Raw genomic sequence first — 20142 nt, 5'->3', positions numbered from 1 at the left:
GAGAAATACTTGTGTTAAAGTTTGTGATTGCCGTAGCATGCACGTATGGTGAACCGTTATGTTAAGAAGTCGGAGCATGATGTATTTATTGACTGTCTTCCTTATGAGTGGCGGTCGAGGACGAGCGATGGTCTTTTCCTACCAATCTATCCCCCTAGGAGCATGCGCGTAATACTTTGCTTTGATAACTTGTAGATTTTGCAATAAGTATATGAGTTCTTTATGGCTAATGTTGAGTCCATGGATCATACGCACTCTCACCCTTCCACCGTTGCTAGCCTCTCTAATACCGCGCACCTTTCGCCGGTATCATACACCCACCATATACCTTCCTCAAAACAGCCACCATACCTACCTATCATGGCATTTCCATAGCCATTCCGAGATATATTGCCATGCAACTTTCCACCATTCCGTTTACTATGACACGCTCCATCACTGTCATATTGCTTTGCATGATCATCTAGTTGACATTGTATTTGTGGCAAAGCCATCGTTCATAATTCTTTCATACATGTCACTCTTGATTCATTGCATATCCCGGTACACCGCTGGAGGCATTCACATAGAGTCATATGTTGTTCTAAGTATTGAGTTGTAATTGTTGAGTTGTAAGTAAATAAAAGTGTGATGATCATCATTTTTTAGAGCATTGTCCCAAGTGAGGAAAGGATGTGTCACAGCCCTATAATACCTGAGTGGAATAGTTGCATATGCACTCATGCATCATGGCCAAAATTTCTGAAAGTTGAATTGAGGTTTGTTGAAACCCTTAGAAACCAGTTCAAAAATAATCAACATTTAATTCTCATCAAATGGGTCCAAGGAAATGTTCCTGTTACTCTGTGAAAATATTGGTACGAGGTAAAATTCAAACCAATATTTTTGGAGTCACAGAAATATTTATTTTGGGCATTTGAATTAAATCATAATGTATTTGAATTGGCTTTATTTTTGTTATAAAAGAAATACATGCCCAATAATTTTGGAAATTGTTGTGGGGCTCTAGAATAATATCTCTAGTCCATACAATAATTTACAGAAGCAAATAAATTTGTTTAGTACCCCTACTAAATCAAAACAAACAGACAGAAAATAGAAAACAGAAATAAAAGGAGAGAGAGAGGTTACGTGTGCATCTTACCTGGCGCCCACCAACCGGCCCAGCTCCCTCATGCTGGTCCAGCACTGTGCGGCCCAACTCACTAGCCTCCCCCCCTGTCGTCTTCCTCGCGACAGAAGGACGCCGAGCGTGTGCCCCGTGCGCGCGGCCACGCGCCCCGGCGACCTCCTGCTTGCCGCTCCCCCTCGGCGCCTGGACGCCTCTGGGAGACGCCACGCACCCCCTGGACCTCCCTCACTCTCCCCCGAGCTTTCCCCCTCATCTGTCTCGCTCTCCTCCCCACAGCCGAGCGCTGGCATCGCCAACGACGCCGTTTGCCACGGCCACCGTGCTCCCCTCGCCTCGCCAACACGCCAAGAAGCCCCGCCTCGTCCCCCTCTTCCTCCTCACCAAGACGGAAGGCGCCAGAAGCCCTGGATGCCACCAGCTATGCCGTTCCCCTCCTCGGCCACCGAGGATCGCCGCCGTCTCCGCCTCCCCGAGCTCGCTGAGACCGTCTCCGACCCCATTGTGAGCTCCGCCATCTTCTCCCCTACTCCCCGCGCTCGTACGCACCCTCTAGCCGCCTCCTCTACCGGAGTCGAGCCGCTCCACCGCACGAGCTCGACGCCGGCGTCACTCCGGTGACCCTTTGGTCACCGCTGGTACCTAACGCACTCCCGCACTCCGCAGTGCCTCGCTAGTGCCTCTGTTCGCCCGCTAGCACGCCGCAGAAGCAAAACGACCGACGCCCGAGCTCCGGCGGCTGCCCAAACGTTCGCCGACGTCGTTCCCGGCCACCGCACGCTCAACCACCTGCACCGTTGGACGCGGCACTCCTCCAGCTGGCCGTAGGACCAAGCCACGCTCCCAGCCGACGCCTGTGGCGCCGTTCCGAGCACCTCCGCCGCTCTGTTTGGTCGCCGGTGACTAACCCCGGCAGCCGCTAACGTGGCACCATCATTAGGGCCTAAGCACCCTACTGATTACCCCCTGGAGTCAATGAAAACCGGGCCCCACCGCCCAACTAACCGATTAACTAAAATAGATTAGGTTAGTGTAAATTACCTGTTTAGATTAGTGCTAACCCTGTGGACCCCACGTGTCATCTTTGACTTTGGTCAAGTCAACGTTGACCAGTCCCACTTGTCATCCACCCAAACCAGCCTAAGACACTGACGTATGGGTCCCACAGGTCAGGTTTGACCTGGCCGACCCAGTTGACCTGCTAACGTCATAGTGATGCAATGCTGACATAGTTAATAATTTTCTGTATTTAAAACAATTCAGAAAATCCAGAAAATTGCCTAAACTTCCAAAAATCATAGAAAATCAAACGTAACTCCAAATGAAATAAATTATATATGAAAAATGATCAGAAAAACCCAATCTATCCATCTGTACTGGTTTCATGCATGTTTAAACAAGTTAACATGCTGTTTAGTGCAAAACATGATAAAGCACTATTTAAGTTCACAAATGAGTTGAACTTTGAATCTTTGGTTCAAAATAGCTCAAACCCATCTGGTTGTAGTTGCATTAGCCCAACAAACTCATTTTACCATGTCATGATCATGCATCATATTGTGCATTGCATTGATTGTGTTTCTTTCTCTGTTGCCGGTGTTGTTCCCCCTCGGTAGACGTTGTTCCGACGTTGTGATCGTTGACACTGATGAAGACTCAATGCTATCTTCAGAAGTGCCAGGCAAGCATAAACCCCTTGTTCATTATGATACAATCCCACTCTCTCGCTCCTGCTCTCTTTTACTGCATTAGGACAACAACGATTCAACTGTTACATGCTGCGGTAGTTGAACCCCTTTCCTCTGCATGACCTGTCATGGCCACAGTAAATAGATGAAACCCACTAGTATGAGTAGGAGTTGTTTGAGCCCTGATGTGCCTACTCATTCATGCGTGTTTGTCATGCCTGCTACTGCTTAGAGTTGAGTCAGGTCTGATTCATCGGGGATGAATTGGAATGGTGATGAACATGTCCTACTATGTGTGAGCTAAGTGTGTGAATACGATTTGGTAAAGGTAGCGGTGAGAGGCCATGTAGGAGTACATGGTGGGTTGTCTCATTGAAACCGTCCTCAGGAACTGAGTTCTGTGTTTGTGATCCATGAAACAACTACTACCACACATTGGGCCCTGAAATATGACCCCGCTCGACTTATTAACCACCCTGTCCTCTGTCCAGGAGTTGCAACTAGTTTCTGGTGTTTGTAGGATATGTGTTGGAGGTCGTGCATAGCGCTGACCCTAGGGGTGGGCTATGATGCGGTAGATACACCGTGGCACGGTGTACCGGGCGCCCGTTTGGTGTCTCGGGAACCCTGCACACATCGTTTGGGGGCGAAACTCCGGCCGGATCTCCTCGCAGATGGAACCCGAATAGGCGATAAACCTGGACTAGAGACTTGTGTGGTTAGTCAGGTCGTGGTCTACACCCACGTCGGCTTTCGCTTGAAGTCTGCCGAGCACATGTCGTGTGCAGACGCTAAGTGGTGGAAACATGTGTGAAGAAGTACACCCCTGCAGGGTTATAAATGATCTATTTGAATAGCCGCGTCCACGGTAAAGGACTTCTGGGTTGCCTATAACAGTTCATAGACAAGTGGAAGTGGATACTCTAAAATGCGCAAGATAAGCGTGAGTGCTATGGATGGCGTTCTCGTAGGTAGACGGGAGCGGATCCATAGTGGTGTATTGATTGGTGAATATGTGGACTCATGTGCGCCACCTCAAAAGAGTTGCTTGCAGTATTAGTTCAGGTTAGCCACTGAGTCAAAGCTGGCTTGCTGCAGTTAAACCCCACCATCCCTTTGTTGATAATGATGCATATGTAGTTAGTTCTGATGTAACTCTTGCTGGGTACATTTGTACTCACATTTGCTTAGTTTATGTTTTTGCAGAGAGACTTCAGTATCGCTAGTAGTTTCGTGTGGAATTCGACGTTTATCTTGTTACCTTAGCTACGATCTTGTGCCCTCGGCAGGATCTGGTAGATAGTCAGGCTTCTCAGCCTTTTTCATTGGTAGATGTCTATACTCAGACATGTTAAGCTTCCGCATGTGCTTGTTGCTTGTATGCTCTGAATGTTGGGTCCTGAGACCCATGTTTGTAATATCTCGCTCCTCGGAGCCTAATGAATAAATATTTTGAGTCGTAGAGTCTTGTTGTGATGCCATGTTGTATTTACACATATCGAGCATATTGTGTGTATGATTGAAATGCTTGGTATGTGTGGGATCCGACAACCTAGTTGTTTATCCTTGGTAGCCTCTCTTATGGGGAAATGTAGTCTTGTGCTTCCATGAGCCATAGTAGTCCGCTACAGCCCGGTTCACCGGAGTCCTGCTAGCCCAGCACTACTGCTTCGGAACACTTGACTGGCCGGCATGTGATTCACATCGTTCCTGTGTCTGTCCCTTCGGGGAAATGTCACGCGATGACATCTGGAGTCCTGCCTAGCCTGCTACAGCCCGGTTCACCGAAGTCCTGTTAGCCCAGTGCTACAGCCCGGATTCGCACGCTGCTGACCGACATGCTCGATGCTGGTTTACGTATGCCTGTCCCCTTAAGTTAGTGCCACTTTGGGTTCACGACTAGTCATGTCGGCCCGGGTTCTCTGTGAAAGGGTTTTCATAACTTGCACCTCCCGGAACACCACTGCAAGTGAAAAGTCCGTGGAGATGTAATCTAACCATTTATGACATGGTAAGGTCAAAGAAGACAAATAAATTTGCCATTATCCCTTTTAAAGTGATGCTTTAGAGACTGTGGCTTTTACACTGAAAAGAGCTACATCGGGTCTGTTGAAATGAAGCCATGGTATGGTACGCCCAACCATGTTATATCTTTTCTTAACATTTGGAATATGGGGCTTGTGTAAAAGGTTACAAACCTATTCCAAATCAGACAAGTGCTACTTTGTAGATTATACCAAAATGTTGGGTATTCCTCCCTCACTATACCGAGGCAAATAGTTTTGCCGCGAAACGGTGTGCTTTTAAAGAGAATGGTTCTTTCAAAAGGGTGAGTGTGAGAATAGTGCAACTCGACGAGATAAATAGTATCTTCATCATCAGATCAAAGGAAAGAGACCTTGGAAGTAATTCCAGAGTTTCCTACTGCGACTGATACGGAAGCCTCTACAATAAAACGTATGAACTTCGGTCGAACTTGCAGCTGAACCATGTAGGCAAGGCTTGTGCAAACCTCTCAGGTGTGCAAACGAGATATTGTTGTTAGAGAACATTATACCTACGATACACAAGGAAGCGTTGATGGGCCCTGACTCAGGAATTGGCTAAATGCCAATACAACCCGAGTCAGTTTCCATATAAGTGATTCAAGATTAAAACCTTGATACACCTTTCGTAAGACTTAGAGTCTAACGAATATTTATGGAACTTAAAACTGATATGGATAAAAATGTTTTATCCATAAAGCTCGACTTGTTGAAATAACAAGTTCAAGAGTTGACTACGATGAGGTTGTTTTCATCGTAGCGATGCTTAAAGTCGGTTCGGGTTGAACTAGCAATTAATAAATATTTCAATCATGAGATATGAAACATGGATGACAATAGGATTTCCATCTGATGGAAATGAAACCAAGGACTTGCATGTGTTACAGTCCAAGGCATTTTGTCTATCCATAGGATGGTAGTAAGGGTGCAAACTTCAGAGTTCCAGCGATGGACAGAAGAGAGCAAAATGGAGTTTGAATCTTCGTGCTTTGATGAAATGGTCAAAGGGTTCTGACTTCATCAATGAGTAACGAAGATGCTTGTAATTCAAGAAAGTAAGTGGGAGCGTAATAATATTTCTAAAAACCTTGTGTGCTTGACACATTGTTAATTGGAAATAAATTTCTTGACACGAATTAGGACTTCATTTGAAATTGTTTTTTATGAAGTGCTTAGGCTAAATAGCCTCAATATTAGGCATGATGATCTATGGAGATAGATTTACCTAATATGGCTAAGCAATGAATACATATTGACAAAGTGCTAAAACCTATTTAGCATTTAAAACGCCAAGGAGTGATTCTTGACTAAGTCACATGGAAAGAGTTTTTACAAGACTCGGTTTCCCAAAACACTGATGAGTAAAATACATGATGGAGATTTCACACACCTTCGTGTTTTGGATTAATCATGTATTCTATGGTATGTAAAAACAACCAGATATATCCAATACTCCCAAGCTGTTGCGAGTATAGATACCAAAGTGATCAAAAGTACTGATCATGGGACAACAGTGAAAAATGATCATTGAGTACTAAAGTAGCACTAGTGACATGTTTTCTCGCAAGTGGAGATCATGAAGAGTTCATTGTAAAAGGTTACATCTAAACAATCTTCATCATTTCTCCATGCGAATTTCGATTTAAATTGAGGGTTTTGTGTAACACACAATATGGTGGTGCAGTTAGTTGGAAATTGTTCCAAACAAGTTACTGTGGCGAATTCTATAACAGAGGCAAAGTATGTTGCCGCTTTAGAAGCGACAAAGACAAAGACGTTGAATCATATAGTTCATTCATGAACTTAGTATAGTTCCCAGAAGGCTTTGGTCAATGGGACACTATTGCAGATAGTTGCTCCATAACTTAGTTAGAGGAATCAGGTTTCGACCAATGATTCACATATATACAATGCCAAGTCTGCACAAAATAAGAATTTTGTGAAAGCGTGAAAACGCGAGGATATGCAGAGATACACACGGAGCTGAAATTGACAGATTCGATGGACATCAGGCTATACCACATGCGAAGCATTTTTTACACCAGTATGCCATAGGTGTAAAGTGCATTAGCATTAACTAGATTACTGACTCTAGTGCAAGTGGGAGTCTATAGGAGATATGCCCTAGAGGCAATAATAAATGCTATTACTTATCTCCATGTTCATAATTATGTTTATGTTCCATGCTATAACTGCTATGGTTCTCGAGTCTGCAATAACCACGAGGCTCGGAGGAAGACTCATATGCACGTGTGGAATAGTAAACGGTAAAATGTATTCCTAGTCTGGCCTCTAAGACTAGCTCAAGTATTGCATGATGGTTTCGTTTTCCTGATCATGGGCATGTCTATGCCAGCAACCTTGAGGGCACAATGTTAAGAGAACATTTGTGTTGAATCGACCCGGATTGATGTTATGCTAAGAGATTCATTCGTCACAAGTTAATGGTACATAACACAGAGATGGTTAACGTTTTCATGATTCCTTAGACCATGAGAGTATCGAGTTTCTTCATGCTTGCTTCATGAACTTTGGGGTTTGTTAAACGTCATCCGTAAATGGGTGGCTATTACGGCGGCTTACGGGTTCATGGAAAAGTGTGTCAAGTAACTTGATAGCTCAAGATTGGGATTTGCTCCTCCGATGACGGAGAGATATTCTCGGGCCCTCTCGGTATTACGGTATCCATCATCGTCTGGCCAGACACAGTGTGATTTGATCACTGGGATGCCGCAACACGGAAACGAGAAACGAGAACAAAACCGGTAACGAGGTAACTTGCATGGTGGACAAATTGTTCGTCCATGGGGATGCAATAAATCTCACCTCGGGTGTTTGTGACATATCGCGAAGCAACATGAATAGCTCACTGTAACTGGAGGTTAACTCAAATATTCATTCGTGTGGGTATAGGGGTCAATATCCACGGCTCCGATGTTGATCATTGATCGGAAGAGGTTCCAGGTCATGTCTATACTTCACCGAACCTATAGGGTCACATGCTTAAGGGTCATCTATCTGCTGAATACTAGACAGGGAGTCTGAGGGAAAATCATCGAAAAAGTTTTGGACACCGAAAAGTTTCGGACAGCGGAAAAGTTCCGCAGAGAGAGGTCACCAGATGAGTTTTGGTGAAACCGAAAAAGTTTTTTCGGGGTATGCCATTAAGTCAAAATGGTTTCGGCACATGCCTGATAATTCTTGGAGGGTGCCAGAATCATTCTGGAAACTTTTTGGAATTTTCAAAAAAAACGGAAATGTTCCGGAGCTGCTGGAACCGGTTTAGATGCTTTTCGCAGATGAAAATCACTAAACTAGAATTGTTCCAGAACGCGTTGAAAATCATTATGGTGGGTACTGGAAATGTTCTAAGCCCACATAAATATTTTTAGTTCGAACAGACGCTGAAAAATGTCGTCATGAATAGTGAAAGTGCTTTTTGGGATATTTTATGGTGAGTCACCTTTTGGGATATTTCCAAAAGGCTTCTGGAAGGGCTTGGGGGCCAAGCATGCTCCTCATGGGGGCCCCAAGGGGGTTGGCCGGCCACATGTGTGGGGCTCCATGGAGCTCCACTTCCCTCCCCATTATGCCCTTCATGTGTGACATTTGCATGGGCATTTTGGGTTTTTGTGAGCCATCCCTACCCCTTGGCTTTCCTATAAATGGAGGAGTGGGCAGCCCAAACCTCATCCCTTGCTCTCATAAACATGCCATGCATTATCTGGCTTCTTCTCTCCCTCCCACGAAAAGAGTTTCGTAGAGCCGTAAGGCTGTCTGGGTTCCGGCAGGAACTAGTTCTGGACGGCGAAGCCCTGCCGGATAGATGACACCGTATGTGTGCAACTCTGTAGAGAGATCGTAGTTTCGGTCTTAGTTCGGGAGTGCCTCCCGAAGGGCTGTCCGTGTGACCGTCCGAATTTCGAAGATCCTCCCGAAGGGCTGTCCGAGTGACCGTTCGAGTTTCGAAGGTCCTCCCGAAGGGCTGTCCGCGACACCGTCCGAGGGGTTGTTCGACCGCCTCCCGGAGGGCTGTCTGAGGAGCAGATGAGGGTATACATCCTCGCGGTTGGGAGGTTCTAAATCCTAGCTGCGGGGATCTGCACCGCCGATCGTCATCGACTCTAGTTACCGCTGCGCTACGAGTCGGTAACGAAAAAGATCAAACCATGTATGCAGTCTCCATAGTGGTCCTGGGCTGGTGCGTAGGTCGGAAATTTTTTGTTGTCTGTCGCGTTACCCTACATCATTCTCCTGATTGGTTGATTGACACGAGTGCTAATTTGCATGTATGCGGTGATATTTCCATGTTTTCGTCTTATCAGACCGCAGGGACTTCCACCGTGCTGATGGGCAACGGTTCAAGTGCTTCTGTTTGTGGTGTTGACACGGTTGATCTGAAGTTTACTTCAAGGAAAACCGTGCGACTGAAGAACGTGCATTATGTCCTCTCCGTCAATAAATTTTTTTTTTGCGGATATTTTCTGTGTAGAGATGGCTACAAGCTTGTCTTTGAGTCGAATATTTTTTTAATATCCAAGTATGGGACCTTTGTTGGTAAAGGCTATGAGTCGGGAGGCTTGTTCCGTTTATCCTTGTCAGGTGTTTGCAATAAAGTTGTTAATTATGTTTGCAACAATAGTGAATCAAATGTGTGGCATTCACGTCTCTGTCATGTTAACTTTGGTTGCATCTCGCGACTAGCCAAATTGAACTTAATCCCTAGTTTCACCATTGTCAAGGGATCTAAGTGTCAAGTTTGTGTGCAATGTAAGCAACCTCGTAAGTCACACACGACTGCATAAATGAGAAATCTTGCACGACTAGAGATCATACATTCAAATTTATGTGAAACGAATGGTGTTTTGACAAAAGGTGGAAAGAAATATTTCATGATGTTAATTGTTAACTCCACTAGATACTTCCATGTGTATCTTTGAAATCTAAGGATGAGGCTTTGAACCTTCTCACGACTAGCTATAAAGATGTTCGTTCTCCCGCCCCTCCGGATTCAGATGCCTAGGGTTTTAGCGCTGCCGCGTCTCGTCTGGTCGAATTGATCCGCTCCGCCCTAGCCCACGCCGCCCCGGAGCAGGCGCGACGCTCGCTGCCCCCATTCGAGCCGCGCTCGGTTGCCTGAGCTCCACGCCGACTGTCACTGATGCGAAATCAAGCGTATTTTGTGGGAAAGTTTGCGTCAAGGGGCCTAGATTTTAGTACGCCTTCGACCCCTGAAAGCGGTGCCTCCCATGGTAATTTTGCGCCATCTCTCGGTGTAATGGTGCTGAAATTGGTGCCGTCCAGGTGGATTCACGCGTTAAGCCTGGTCGACTTTTAGAGGCGCTGCTGCGTGAGTGCAGACTGGGATTCTGCATGCTTGGTTTTGATTCAGGATGAAGTTGGGTCAAAAGTGCAGGTTTTGTTATGAACTTTTGATTGCTTGGTTCTAGTCGTCGTTTATTAGTTGTGATGACTGCAAGCTGTACTGTGAGCCAACACTTTCGTTGATTAGAGTTATCCATGCCAAGCTGATTTCAGTATATCTTCTCGGCCAAAATCACTGTTTTGACCTTGCCAGATAACGTTAGCACAAAACGCCATGGCTTCCGGCGTTCCTGGGCCACATATAGAAACGGCAAACCGCCGAGCGTTTCTGGCCTGGTCACGACGTGGTCGACAAACCACAGCGCATTACTGGAAATGCTGTGGCCTGTGGCGTTGCTGCCCCAAGAAGAAACGCCATTGCTTGTGGCGTTTCCAGCAATATGTGCCCGTGGGCAGTTATCTTTTTAGGGAAGAAACGCTGCCCGGTTTGGTGTGTCTAGGTGGGGCAGAAACGCCACAAGGCTTGGCATTACCAAAAGGGTCAGATCGTTCTAAAAAATCTGGAAGGGTTCAGATCATGCTAAAAAATCTGACATGGTCAAAATAGTGATTTTGGCCTATCTTCTCAACCAATATCTGAATCCAGTACATTAAACGGACGGCTTGAGAGAGGCAGTCAGCACTGTCTCTAATTCTATGGTTGCTATAAACCTATAAATGTTCTGGGAAAAGCATCCCGACAAGGTCAAAATAGTGATTTTGGCCTATCTTCTCAACCAATATCCGAATCCAGCACATTAAACGGACTTCTTGAGAGAGGCAGAGAGCACCGTCTCTAATTCTATGGTTGCTATAAAACTATAAATGTTCTGGGAAAAGCTCTGCAAAAGTATGTCTTGTGACCTGTATTTACTGCTAGCTTTCCTCCCCTTTGTAGATGGACCTGGTGCTCCTGAGATGGCGGGCTATTACCCTCGTGATGAGGAAAGGCCAGGATATGCTGCCGTGAGAGATACACAGGCTCTTAATGCTTCCTATGAGCGTTTTCTGCGTACTGGGGTATACGTCATCCTTTTCCCTGATTAATCATTTTCTAAACAACACTCTCAGCTAATTTTTTTTTCTTATCTTCAGCAAATTCAGTCCTATGGCGCTGGACCTGCTGGTGGATCTATCAGGCCTACCGCGGGAGCCAGTGCTGGTGGCTACCAAGGTGATGATCGTCCGGGGATGGCTGCTGGGGGTATGAATGGCAGGAATGTTGGTTTTGGTGGTGGAATGCCAGAGCCTCCCCTTCCCCCAGATGCCTCAAACACCTTGTTCATTGAAGGCATCCCTCCTGACTGTGAACGCCGGGAAGTTTCTCGTATCCTTAAAACCTACACCTTTTCTGTAACTCTCTGCACTTGTTGTCCTTCATAACATGCCTTCATGTTTTTAGCTGTTGGTCCTTCACTTTTCCACCCAGATATCTTTCGACCATTTGTTGGCTTTCAGGAGGTGAGACTTGTAAACAAAGAACCAAGACATGTAAGTGAGCTGTTGGGCGTTTGTCAGGTCTTGCCTCACATTTGATTTTCATTTATTCTTCTAACTCTTCGCTTCTAACAGCCTGGTGGTGACCCAATCGTCCTCTGTTTTGTTGATTTCACCAATGCTGCTCAAGCAGCTATTGCCATGGAAGCTTTGCAAGGTGAAATCGGTGAACTTGGCATGAATAGATACTCTCCAATCTATATTCTGCTAAATCATTTGTTCTCAACTAGTATGGTTTCTTTTCTTTTCCTTGGAGAGTGCCAGTTAATTATCTTATACATCTACAACATGCATAACGTCGAATAATTCATGTCTCAAAGTCTGCATAGGTGTTTGTAACATTGTGAGGAATATTGGTAGTTTGAAGCCTTTAGCCAAATGCCAAAACTGTCAGTTTGTAGCAGAATCAAACTCATTCAACTTAAGTCACTATCCTTTATTTTGGTGTGAAGGAATTGACCAACATATTTTTTAGTTATCGCACGTTGCTTCATATATCAGCCTACTGGCCTACTGGCCTACTGGTCATTGGTGATTATGCTATTTGGTGGTAGATGATGTTCAGGTGATAAGGCTCCCCTAGATTTTATAACATGGACTTGATACTAGGCTTGTGCATGAACAATCTACAGTAGAAAATGCTATTGATATTTACCGTTTATTGTTAAAACAAGATTGTGCCTTGCTCATACTCCTGGATTACATCCTGTCTGTCATTTTGCCACCCTTTTTAGCAAGATATATTAAGCCCTGATATGAGCACTACTCATTAGTGATGCTTGCTGCGCTATTCTACTGCCTTATTCCAGAGAGATGGTTGGTGATCAGTCACTCATTGTAAATTTCCGCGGCTAGATAGAATCAAGCTAGTCAAGGGCAATGTATGTAACATACTCATGCAAGCAGTTTGCTGACAGCTTGCAGAAGCGAACAACATCATGGTTCAGAAAGCATTTCCATTGAACAGCAAACTAATTTAGGGTATGCTATTCTGCATGATATAGTGGTCATTCTGAGGCAAGGTGTTGCCTGCTAGGCATCTGCTTCGAATTGGTTAGGCATATCATGAATGGAGTATTGTGCATTTGTTAGCTGAAACGTTTTTTAATCTATTTGATTGTTTTGCTGTCTAGATGCTTAGCTCTTGCACGCAGCATTGTCACTTTGCGAATAATAAAATACCGCAAATATGAGGCTAATCTGTTTTGTTGATTGTGCAGGCTATAAGTTTGACGAACATGACCGCAGTTCACCTCAGCTGCGGCTCCAGTTTGCTCGCTTTAAGGGTCCAAGGGGGCAAGCAGGAGGACCTGGTGGTGGTGGCGGTGGTGGTGGTATTAGGCGTTAAGTTGTTGGGTCGATGATTCAATCGTCTCGACCGCGATGTTTGCTGAATTCGCTTGACCACAAGTTCTTGGCGGAGTGACAGCGCCAGCTAATTTATTTCTCATCACCTCGTGGGCCCGATAACGTGTGGAAGTGCGACAATGATATTTTGGTTGTTGTTCTAGATATATATTTATTTGTCCCCATAGTACTAGTATTGATAGCTTTTGCTCCCTCTACCGTTCCGAAGTCATTACTACCTTGGTCTCGCAAGGTGATCTCCTGGACGAAATGAACTGTTTAAATGTGGAAGGGGAAAACGACCGCGGCAACCTCAAGGCTATGTCTGAATCGTGTGGAATTGTATTGTACAAACGGTTTTGCTGGTTAATGCGTGTTGCTCCATATAATCTGCTCTTGTGTGCTGCATTATCACCCAGCTGTAAATTTCCTTGTCCTCCGACCACAGTTTCTGCTGTTATTTCTTCTTTTCAGGTGGTAGCTTCTCTAGTTTGCACTATGGGCACAATGTTTTATTCATTTTTGGCAGCATTGGTCCATTATGTCTTGAGGATCAAAGAGTTGGAAAAATGCCGTTGAATGTGTATCCAATGAGATGAAATGAAATGTGTATAGCTTCTTGCCTTTCCTTTAACCAATAATCCTCATCGGTCCTGTGTTCTATTATTTTTCACTAGGATCGCTGCGGTGGCTGCCCTCCTCTGTTCCATTTTGCTCTCGAGCTCTCGTGACAAATTGTTCAGAAACGCGTGCACTATTGACTACATATAGTATGAATTTGAGTAATGGTGGTTTATTGTTCGTATGGTACACAGGGTGGAATAGAGGATTTTTAACATACTAGAGAGTAGCAAAAAATATAACTAATTGATGGCTCACTTTAATTTTTGAGCAATAGTCGACTCGACATGTACATGAAGGGGAGTTACATGACAAGGCAGAGGGGCATACTGTCTTCACTTGCTTTATACCCAAGCCTCTATATCCGGCAAGGTTTTCGCTTTAAGATTGATCCACTTGGGTGAAAATGACCCATGGTGAATTGTGGATGTGGCACGTGTTATTATTTTGGTACACGGCAGTGTACAAACGCCTTGTGTATTCAGCGGTTTGTTTCAAAAAAATTGAACTGGTGTGACGGTACGTTTGGTTGCTTTAGCAATTTAGATTGGACGTGGGCCCGGCTGTTGTGGTTGTTCTTCCTATGTGCTTCCTTCTATTTCTATTGGCCATTGGATTTTGTTTGTATGCATGCCGGGTCAGTTCTGCCGTTGCTGTTTGCGGTGATTCTATTGAGCCGCTGTTGGTCGATGTGTGCCGTCGCTTTCTGTTGTCCAGCCGTTGTTGATCAATTCGTCCAGTCGCTATCCCCGCTCTTGTCGAGGTCTGTCAGGGAGGAGCAGAATGTCGCTGTCTGTACACAGTTCTAGCGCTGCCGCTGTCGATGTTGCTTCCGGAGGTTGCGGTTCTTTTTGATCGGTGCGGGCTCTCTCGTGCCTTCCGGAGATATTTTCTTTTCTTTTGGTGCTTTCATCGGTCTTGTGCGAGGCTATAAATAGGTTCCTTTGCTTCCTTCGGTAGTACTTGTGGTTTCCGTATGTGTCTTGTACGTGCGTTCATTCGATGGTGAGTTGTAATGGTCCGCGTCGTCCTGGCCGGCCTTCTCGCTTGCGGGGGTCTACTGTCAGTCGGCGAGGTGGTTCGGGGCGTGCTGGTGCTCCGGCTGTTTCGGTGGATGGGTCTATCGTTTTGCAAGGTGTTTCATCTTCTCATCTTCGCTCGCCGTCTCGGTTTGGTCGCTCTATGCGTTGTTCGTCTTCTGTGCGTGGTTCTTCTGGGCGATCTCCGCGCGGCAGAACGCCACGGGGCCTCTGCCGCCGGGGACGACGCCACCGAAAGCTCCTCCCATCATCGCCGTACGTCCACCCGGGCGGCGCGTTGCCGTCCTTCATTGTCCCCTCGCTGCTTCCACCTCTGGCGGGCTCGCAGCAGCCTGCTGCGGCCCCCAGCGACCACGACGCGCCTGGGTTCAACCACGTTGCGCCTGCTCCTCTCCTGTCGCCACACCTCCCGCTCTCAACGACGTTCACGAGATGGACACATTGACCGGGACGGGATGGGACGTGCGTCGGAGAGGCGTGCACCGCGGAGGCATGGATCAGCGCACGGAGGTCATCTGTCGTGACTTCCGTCCGCCCGGGGCTCGGCTGCGTGCGCCGCGAAGCTGGAGGCCATGTCTCCATCGGCCGCCTTGCACCGGGAGCCACCCTTACCATCGTTGTAGCCCACGCCGACTGGCAGCTAGCGGATACGGTGAGCGTCCGCCATGCCATCTCCAGGGCCACGACGCTCCCGACGGCGACCATCGCGTGCAGCAGAGCAGTTGGCCCATCGTCGTCGTCGTCGACATCGTGTCTGCACTCTGCAACTTGCCTTCTTAAGGCGAAGGCGCACCAGGGGAGGCCATGCTAATATGCTATCAAGTAAAACTCGATGCATGTAACAATCATCAGGATGCAAACTTAATCAATTGAACTCTCTGGAACTCGGGGTATTTTCGTCGGGTTGCATGCGTGCACTGCATGCGGCGGGGTATATTCATCGGGTTGCATGCGTGCGCTGCATGCAGTGGGGGTATATTCATCGGGTTCCATGCGTGCACTGCATGCAGCGGGGTATATTCATCGGGTTGCATATGTGCACTGCATGCTCTGTGTAGACTTAGTATTTCTATCAATGATCATAATTACTATGCCTTAAAGTCACAAAGGAAAGGCTGTTTACAGCAAGAGAGAAGGTTCAAACAGAGCAATGACAGTTCAATATGGCCTGCCGGCAAGTAAGCACAAAGCAAAACGAGTTTGCAAGACAGACAATGATTTTGGCAAAGATATGCAATGGTTTTTTGGATATATTACCACTTCGTATGTATCCCCAACACCCAGACAACGACGATCACATTATCACATACACGGGCGCGCATCCTTCCGTCGGACGTATCCAAGAACTTATAAAATCACTTTATCATTTTATTACAGGCACCAATCCTGCAGGAGGATATACTAGGATGATCTAATCCACTAGCAACTACTTCTAGCTTATCTATGTAGTGTGTTTGTGTTTTTATATACAGTTCCTTATCTGCAGCCAACTGTATGTAGTTTGAATAATTTGTTTGCCTCAAGAGTGTGCCGCTTTTAATTTGTACCTTTGTATCTCTACGTTTGCAATATTTCAATAGCTTCGTATGTTTGATTGCTTCAATGTCTCTATATATTATTCTGAGATTAAATTAGCGTGCACTGATCCACTCTTGAATCAGTAGATTGAACATCTACGAGTGATCATCGAGCGCGGCGTGGCGCCGCGCGGGTTAGGCTAGTTAAACCATCAAACGAAGCGTCTTACATGCACACGCCTCACAGCATCGGGCATTGGTGCCGCTCGGCTTGCGCCGGCGGTGGCCATTGAACTCATGTAAAATGGGCCAATCTAGTCTTGCTGCTCTGGTTTGCAGCTGCGTGGTTGGCAGTTGAAATATTGTGAAATCTGCAACACCATGATAACGGGAGACAGGTTGGTCCACATCTCCTTTCAGTTTCTTCTAAAATCTCAGCTTGTCAGCGAGGCACAAAAAAGCTCATTGTGGAATATGTAGCACCTCATGGCATGGCAACCAACATAATAAGGACAAGGTATATATAGTGGTGAGCAATGGCCACTAGAACTTCCAAGTAAAGCACAGGGTAAGCATGATGCCACTGAATGATGTAACTCATGAGGAAAAAAAACATGACCTGTGTGTCAACCATTATGTTGTCTAGAAAATTGATCATAATGCAAGAAGGGCGTGAAGGGATTCGTCCGATATGTTGTATCATACGGCTGATGTGAGCACCGGGAGGATAGAAGACTGGAATAATCTAGATTAGCGAGTCGAGAAAATTGCCTCACAAAAAAAAAACATGTCCAGAAATTCAGTAAGACTCCCTAAATCGACAGTGTATCTCAACTAATGCATGCATTAGCATATGGTTCTTTGCAAGAGTAAATGAAATAATTGATAAATATGATTATGCAGATGAACTAAAGTGGATGGAGGTATCCGTGATGAGCTAGGGACTACAAGACCTTCATTTCAACAGAAAATGTACTGCTTGTTTGACATTGCCATGCATTATCTAAGCAATACATACCTGATGATAACAAATCGCGGCATGCGCATCTAGTTTGTGGTCTGGTTTCGAGTTGACACTCAATGCTCCAGGGTGAGTTCTCTATCGTCTACCGGTTCGGCACACTTCGAGCTAGGGCAAGGGGGTCTCTTCAGCGATAGCAGGATGGCACCATGACGAGGTCCATCTTTCCTTGAAGAGAAGAAGGCATATTATTCAAGTCGTTTGCCATTCCCAGATCTTGGTATTGTATTCGCTTCAACCGGTCAAGGCGCGCTCTTCTGTTTGAAGATTTTGACATTCTCAAGGTGTGTGTGTGTGTGTGTGCGTGCGTGTGTGCGTGTAACTATTTGTGGTCTAAGTAAGATGTTCTTCTCAGCACCTTAAGCTTGTACCTGATCAGCCGCCTATGACTTTATATCCAAAGCCGGGCGAAATACCCTATGTTTAAAAGCCAATTTTCACTGGTGAAATAGAAATTGACATCAATGGAAAACACCATGAGCTAGCAAAGTTTGGTAACTTTTTCCCATACGATTATTTGTTTGATTAATCTATTGACTGAGCTACACAAATTAAAACGTTGTCGAAGAACTACAGACCATAAAATCATAAGAAGGGAGACGAGACGCTAGACGCTACGCTAGTACTTCAATCGCACATGTGCCTTCTAAACCCCTTCACCGCCCTTTATCAGACTGATTCGACACACACGTGTATGATAGTCAGGAGCATCCGTTCCAACTCAGGCGACGGCATGTTCTTGTCGAGTAGATCCAGTAGGACAGAGGGGCCAAGTTTCTTGAGCTGCTCCAAACCATCAGATGACGCCGCCACTGCTTCCAGGTTATCGGGAGAAGAGAGGATGTGCATGCACGCCTTCCTCAGCGCCGGGCAGCCGTGCCGTTCGTCCAGCGCCAGGGCGGCGGCCACGGAGCTCACGTCGATCTTCTTGCACAATGCCTCCTCGCAGGCGGACTTCAGCTTCCCCAGCTCGTACGTGTCCGCCGCCACGAGCAGCCGCTCAACGGTCCTTGGCGGCGCCGCCTCGAGCTGCGCCGGCGGTGAGTCGGTGTAGATGAACCTGAGCAGCGCCTTGCATACGTCGGCGTCCATGCCGTCGTTGTGTAGTTCAACGATGTTCATGCCCGTTGTCGAGGCGAGGGCGAGATCAGACTTAAAGACCGGGGATCGGGCCTCTAGCACCCACCGGTGCGCTGCGATCGTCTGTCCGTCGCCAAGGTGGATCATTACGTCTGCTGCTTCCGCCAGATGCAAGCCATGATGAAGCTCGGACGGCGCCGGTTCCGAATTGAGTTCCTCCGCGACCGCCGCAACCTCGTCGGTGGTGCGCAGCCCGAGGTCGACTGTGACGTCGCAGAGGACCGACAGGCAGTCGTCCTTGAGGTACTTGTCCCTGTCAAGATCTTTGTGTTTCATGAACTTCCTCCAGCCCCAGTACCCATCATTCGTCTCAAAGCGGTGATTTTCCATTATTTGGGTGCACGACGGCTCCCAGGACTTGTCGAGTATGCTCATCTTGTACGTCGCCGTGACATCACCGGCTTTGGCGTGGCTGTCGTGCTGGAGGTGGAGGGAGATATGGCCCACCGAATCTTTGATTCTGCCATTGCGGAAGCACCTGATACGCCAGTCGTGGCCGCCGACGCGAAACGGGCTTGACAAGACGGCGACGCCATTGGCCGTCTTCTCTCTGAGTCGCGTGAACTCCTCGATCCGGAAGACGTGAGAGCCGACTGCCGGCGCCGTGCGGAGGGTGGAAACGGTGATCTGCTGGCGGCCGGCGCAGCGCATGGCAGACAAGATCCCGGACGTGGACATGATGCGGCCGCCCTAGGGCTCTTGTAGATCGTACTTTCGGTTTGTATACGGCGGATCAACACGGCATGCGCCCGTGTCCTATATGGCTACTTCAACCAATGTGCTAAAAAAACGAAAAGTCTAACGCCCACACGTGTGGACGTTTCCCAACTCGCCCACACGTCTGGATTGTCGTCCAGTGCCTTTTGCACGAATCTTGGCACGAAAAGATTGATTTTTTGTGCCACGTAGGATGGGGCTGGTGTGTGGGCGTTGAAAAGTTTGTCCACACATCCGCACCACGCTGTTTGCCAGCTGCGTTGTGTGGGCGAACTAGTTTCTGCCCACACAGCCACCACCTAGGTCATGCGCGTATGGGCGAACTGCTTTTCGCCCACACGACACTCCTATGTTGTGGACGGCAACTGCAGTTACGCGAACGTGGCAACTCGGTACACACACACGGCAACTGTGATTCTCTGCTACACGGCAACTGCAGTTATGCGAACGTGGCAACTCGATACACACACATGGCAACTGTGATTCTTTGCTACACGGCAACTGCAGTTGCGCGTACGTGGCAATCAGATAAACACACATGGCAACTGTGATTAACAATACATGTCAACTATGGTTGGACCACACGTGGCAACTAGGTAAACACACATGGCAACTACTGTTTTGACCATATGTGGCAAGTAGTTAATCACACACGGCAACTACGGTTTGATTACACGCGACAACTACCATAAATTAGACATGACAACTATAGTTAACCAAAACAGATAGAGTTGCCATGCTTTTACAACTACACTTGCCATCCCGGATAACTACATCTGCCAATCAGGATGGCAACTAAATAGTCATCCCGCGGGGTACCTAACGTAGCTGTGTCATGACGTGTGGGCATTTTTGCTTCGTGCCACACGCACGGAGTGAAGATGAGTAGTACTTGTTGGGCGTGTGGCACGAAGTAGCCGCTCCCACACGTGTGGGCAATTCCAATGTTCGCCCACACACAGCCCGTGTGGGCTGCCTCCTACTCACACCACACATGATGTGTGGGCGCATGTCGT

At 46.9% G+C, this 20142-nt stretch overlaps 2 protein-coding genes across 2 annotated transcripts in view; one reads left to right on the top strand and one right to left on the bottom strand.

Annotated features, from left to right (window-relative positions):
* Positions 1-13459, top strand: part of LOC125521028 (nuclear speckle RNA-binding protein A-like) — a 70751-nt gene extending 57292 nt beyond the window's left edge. The window contains exons 2-6 of the mRNA XM_048686083.1: positions 11125-11246; positions 11322-11553; positions 11656-11717; positions 11799-11880; positions 12944-13459. Of these exons, the coding sequence (XP_048542040.1) occupies positions 11125-11246; positions 11322-11553; positions 11656-11717; positions 11799-11880; positions 12944-13071 (626 nt within the window). The 3' untranslated portion in view covers positions 13072-13459. The remainder of the gene's footprint in view (positions 1-11124; positions 11247-11321; positions 11554-11655; positions 11718-11798; positions 11881-12943) is intronic.
* Positions 13460-17938: 4479 nt separating this feature from the next.
* LOC125518222 (BTB/POZ and MATH domain-containing protein 3-like) lies at positions 17939-19087 on the bottom strand. Its single transcript, XM_048683137.1, has one exon. The coding sequence runs from the start codon at positions 19085-19087 to the stop codon at positions 17939-17941; it is 1149 nt and encodes a 382-aa protein (XP_048539094.1).
* Positions 19088-20142: the final 1055 nt, after the last annotated feature.

Source organism: Triticum urartu, chromosome 7 (assembly GCF_003073215.2).
Source record: "Triticum urartu cultivar G1812 chromosome 7, Tu2.1, whole genome shotgun sequence".
Lineage (NCBI taxonomy): Eukaryota > Viridiplantae > Streptophyta > Magnoliopsida > Poales > Poaceae > Triticum > Triticum urartu.
Note: the sequence above shows the minus strand (reverse complement) of the source record. Positions and strands in the feature narration are given on the sequence as shown.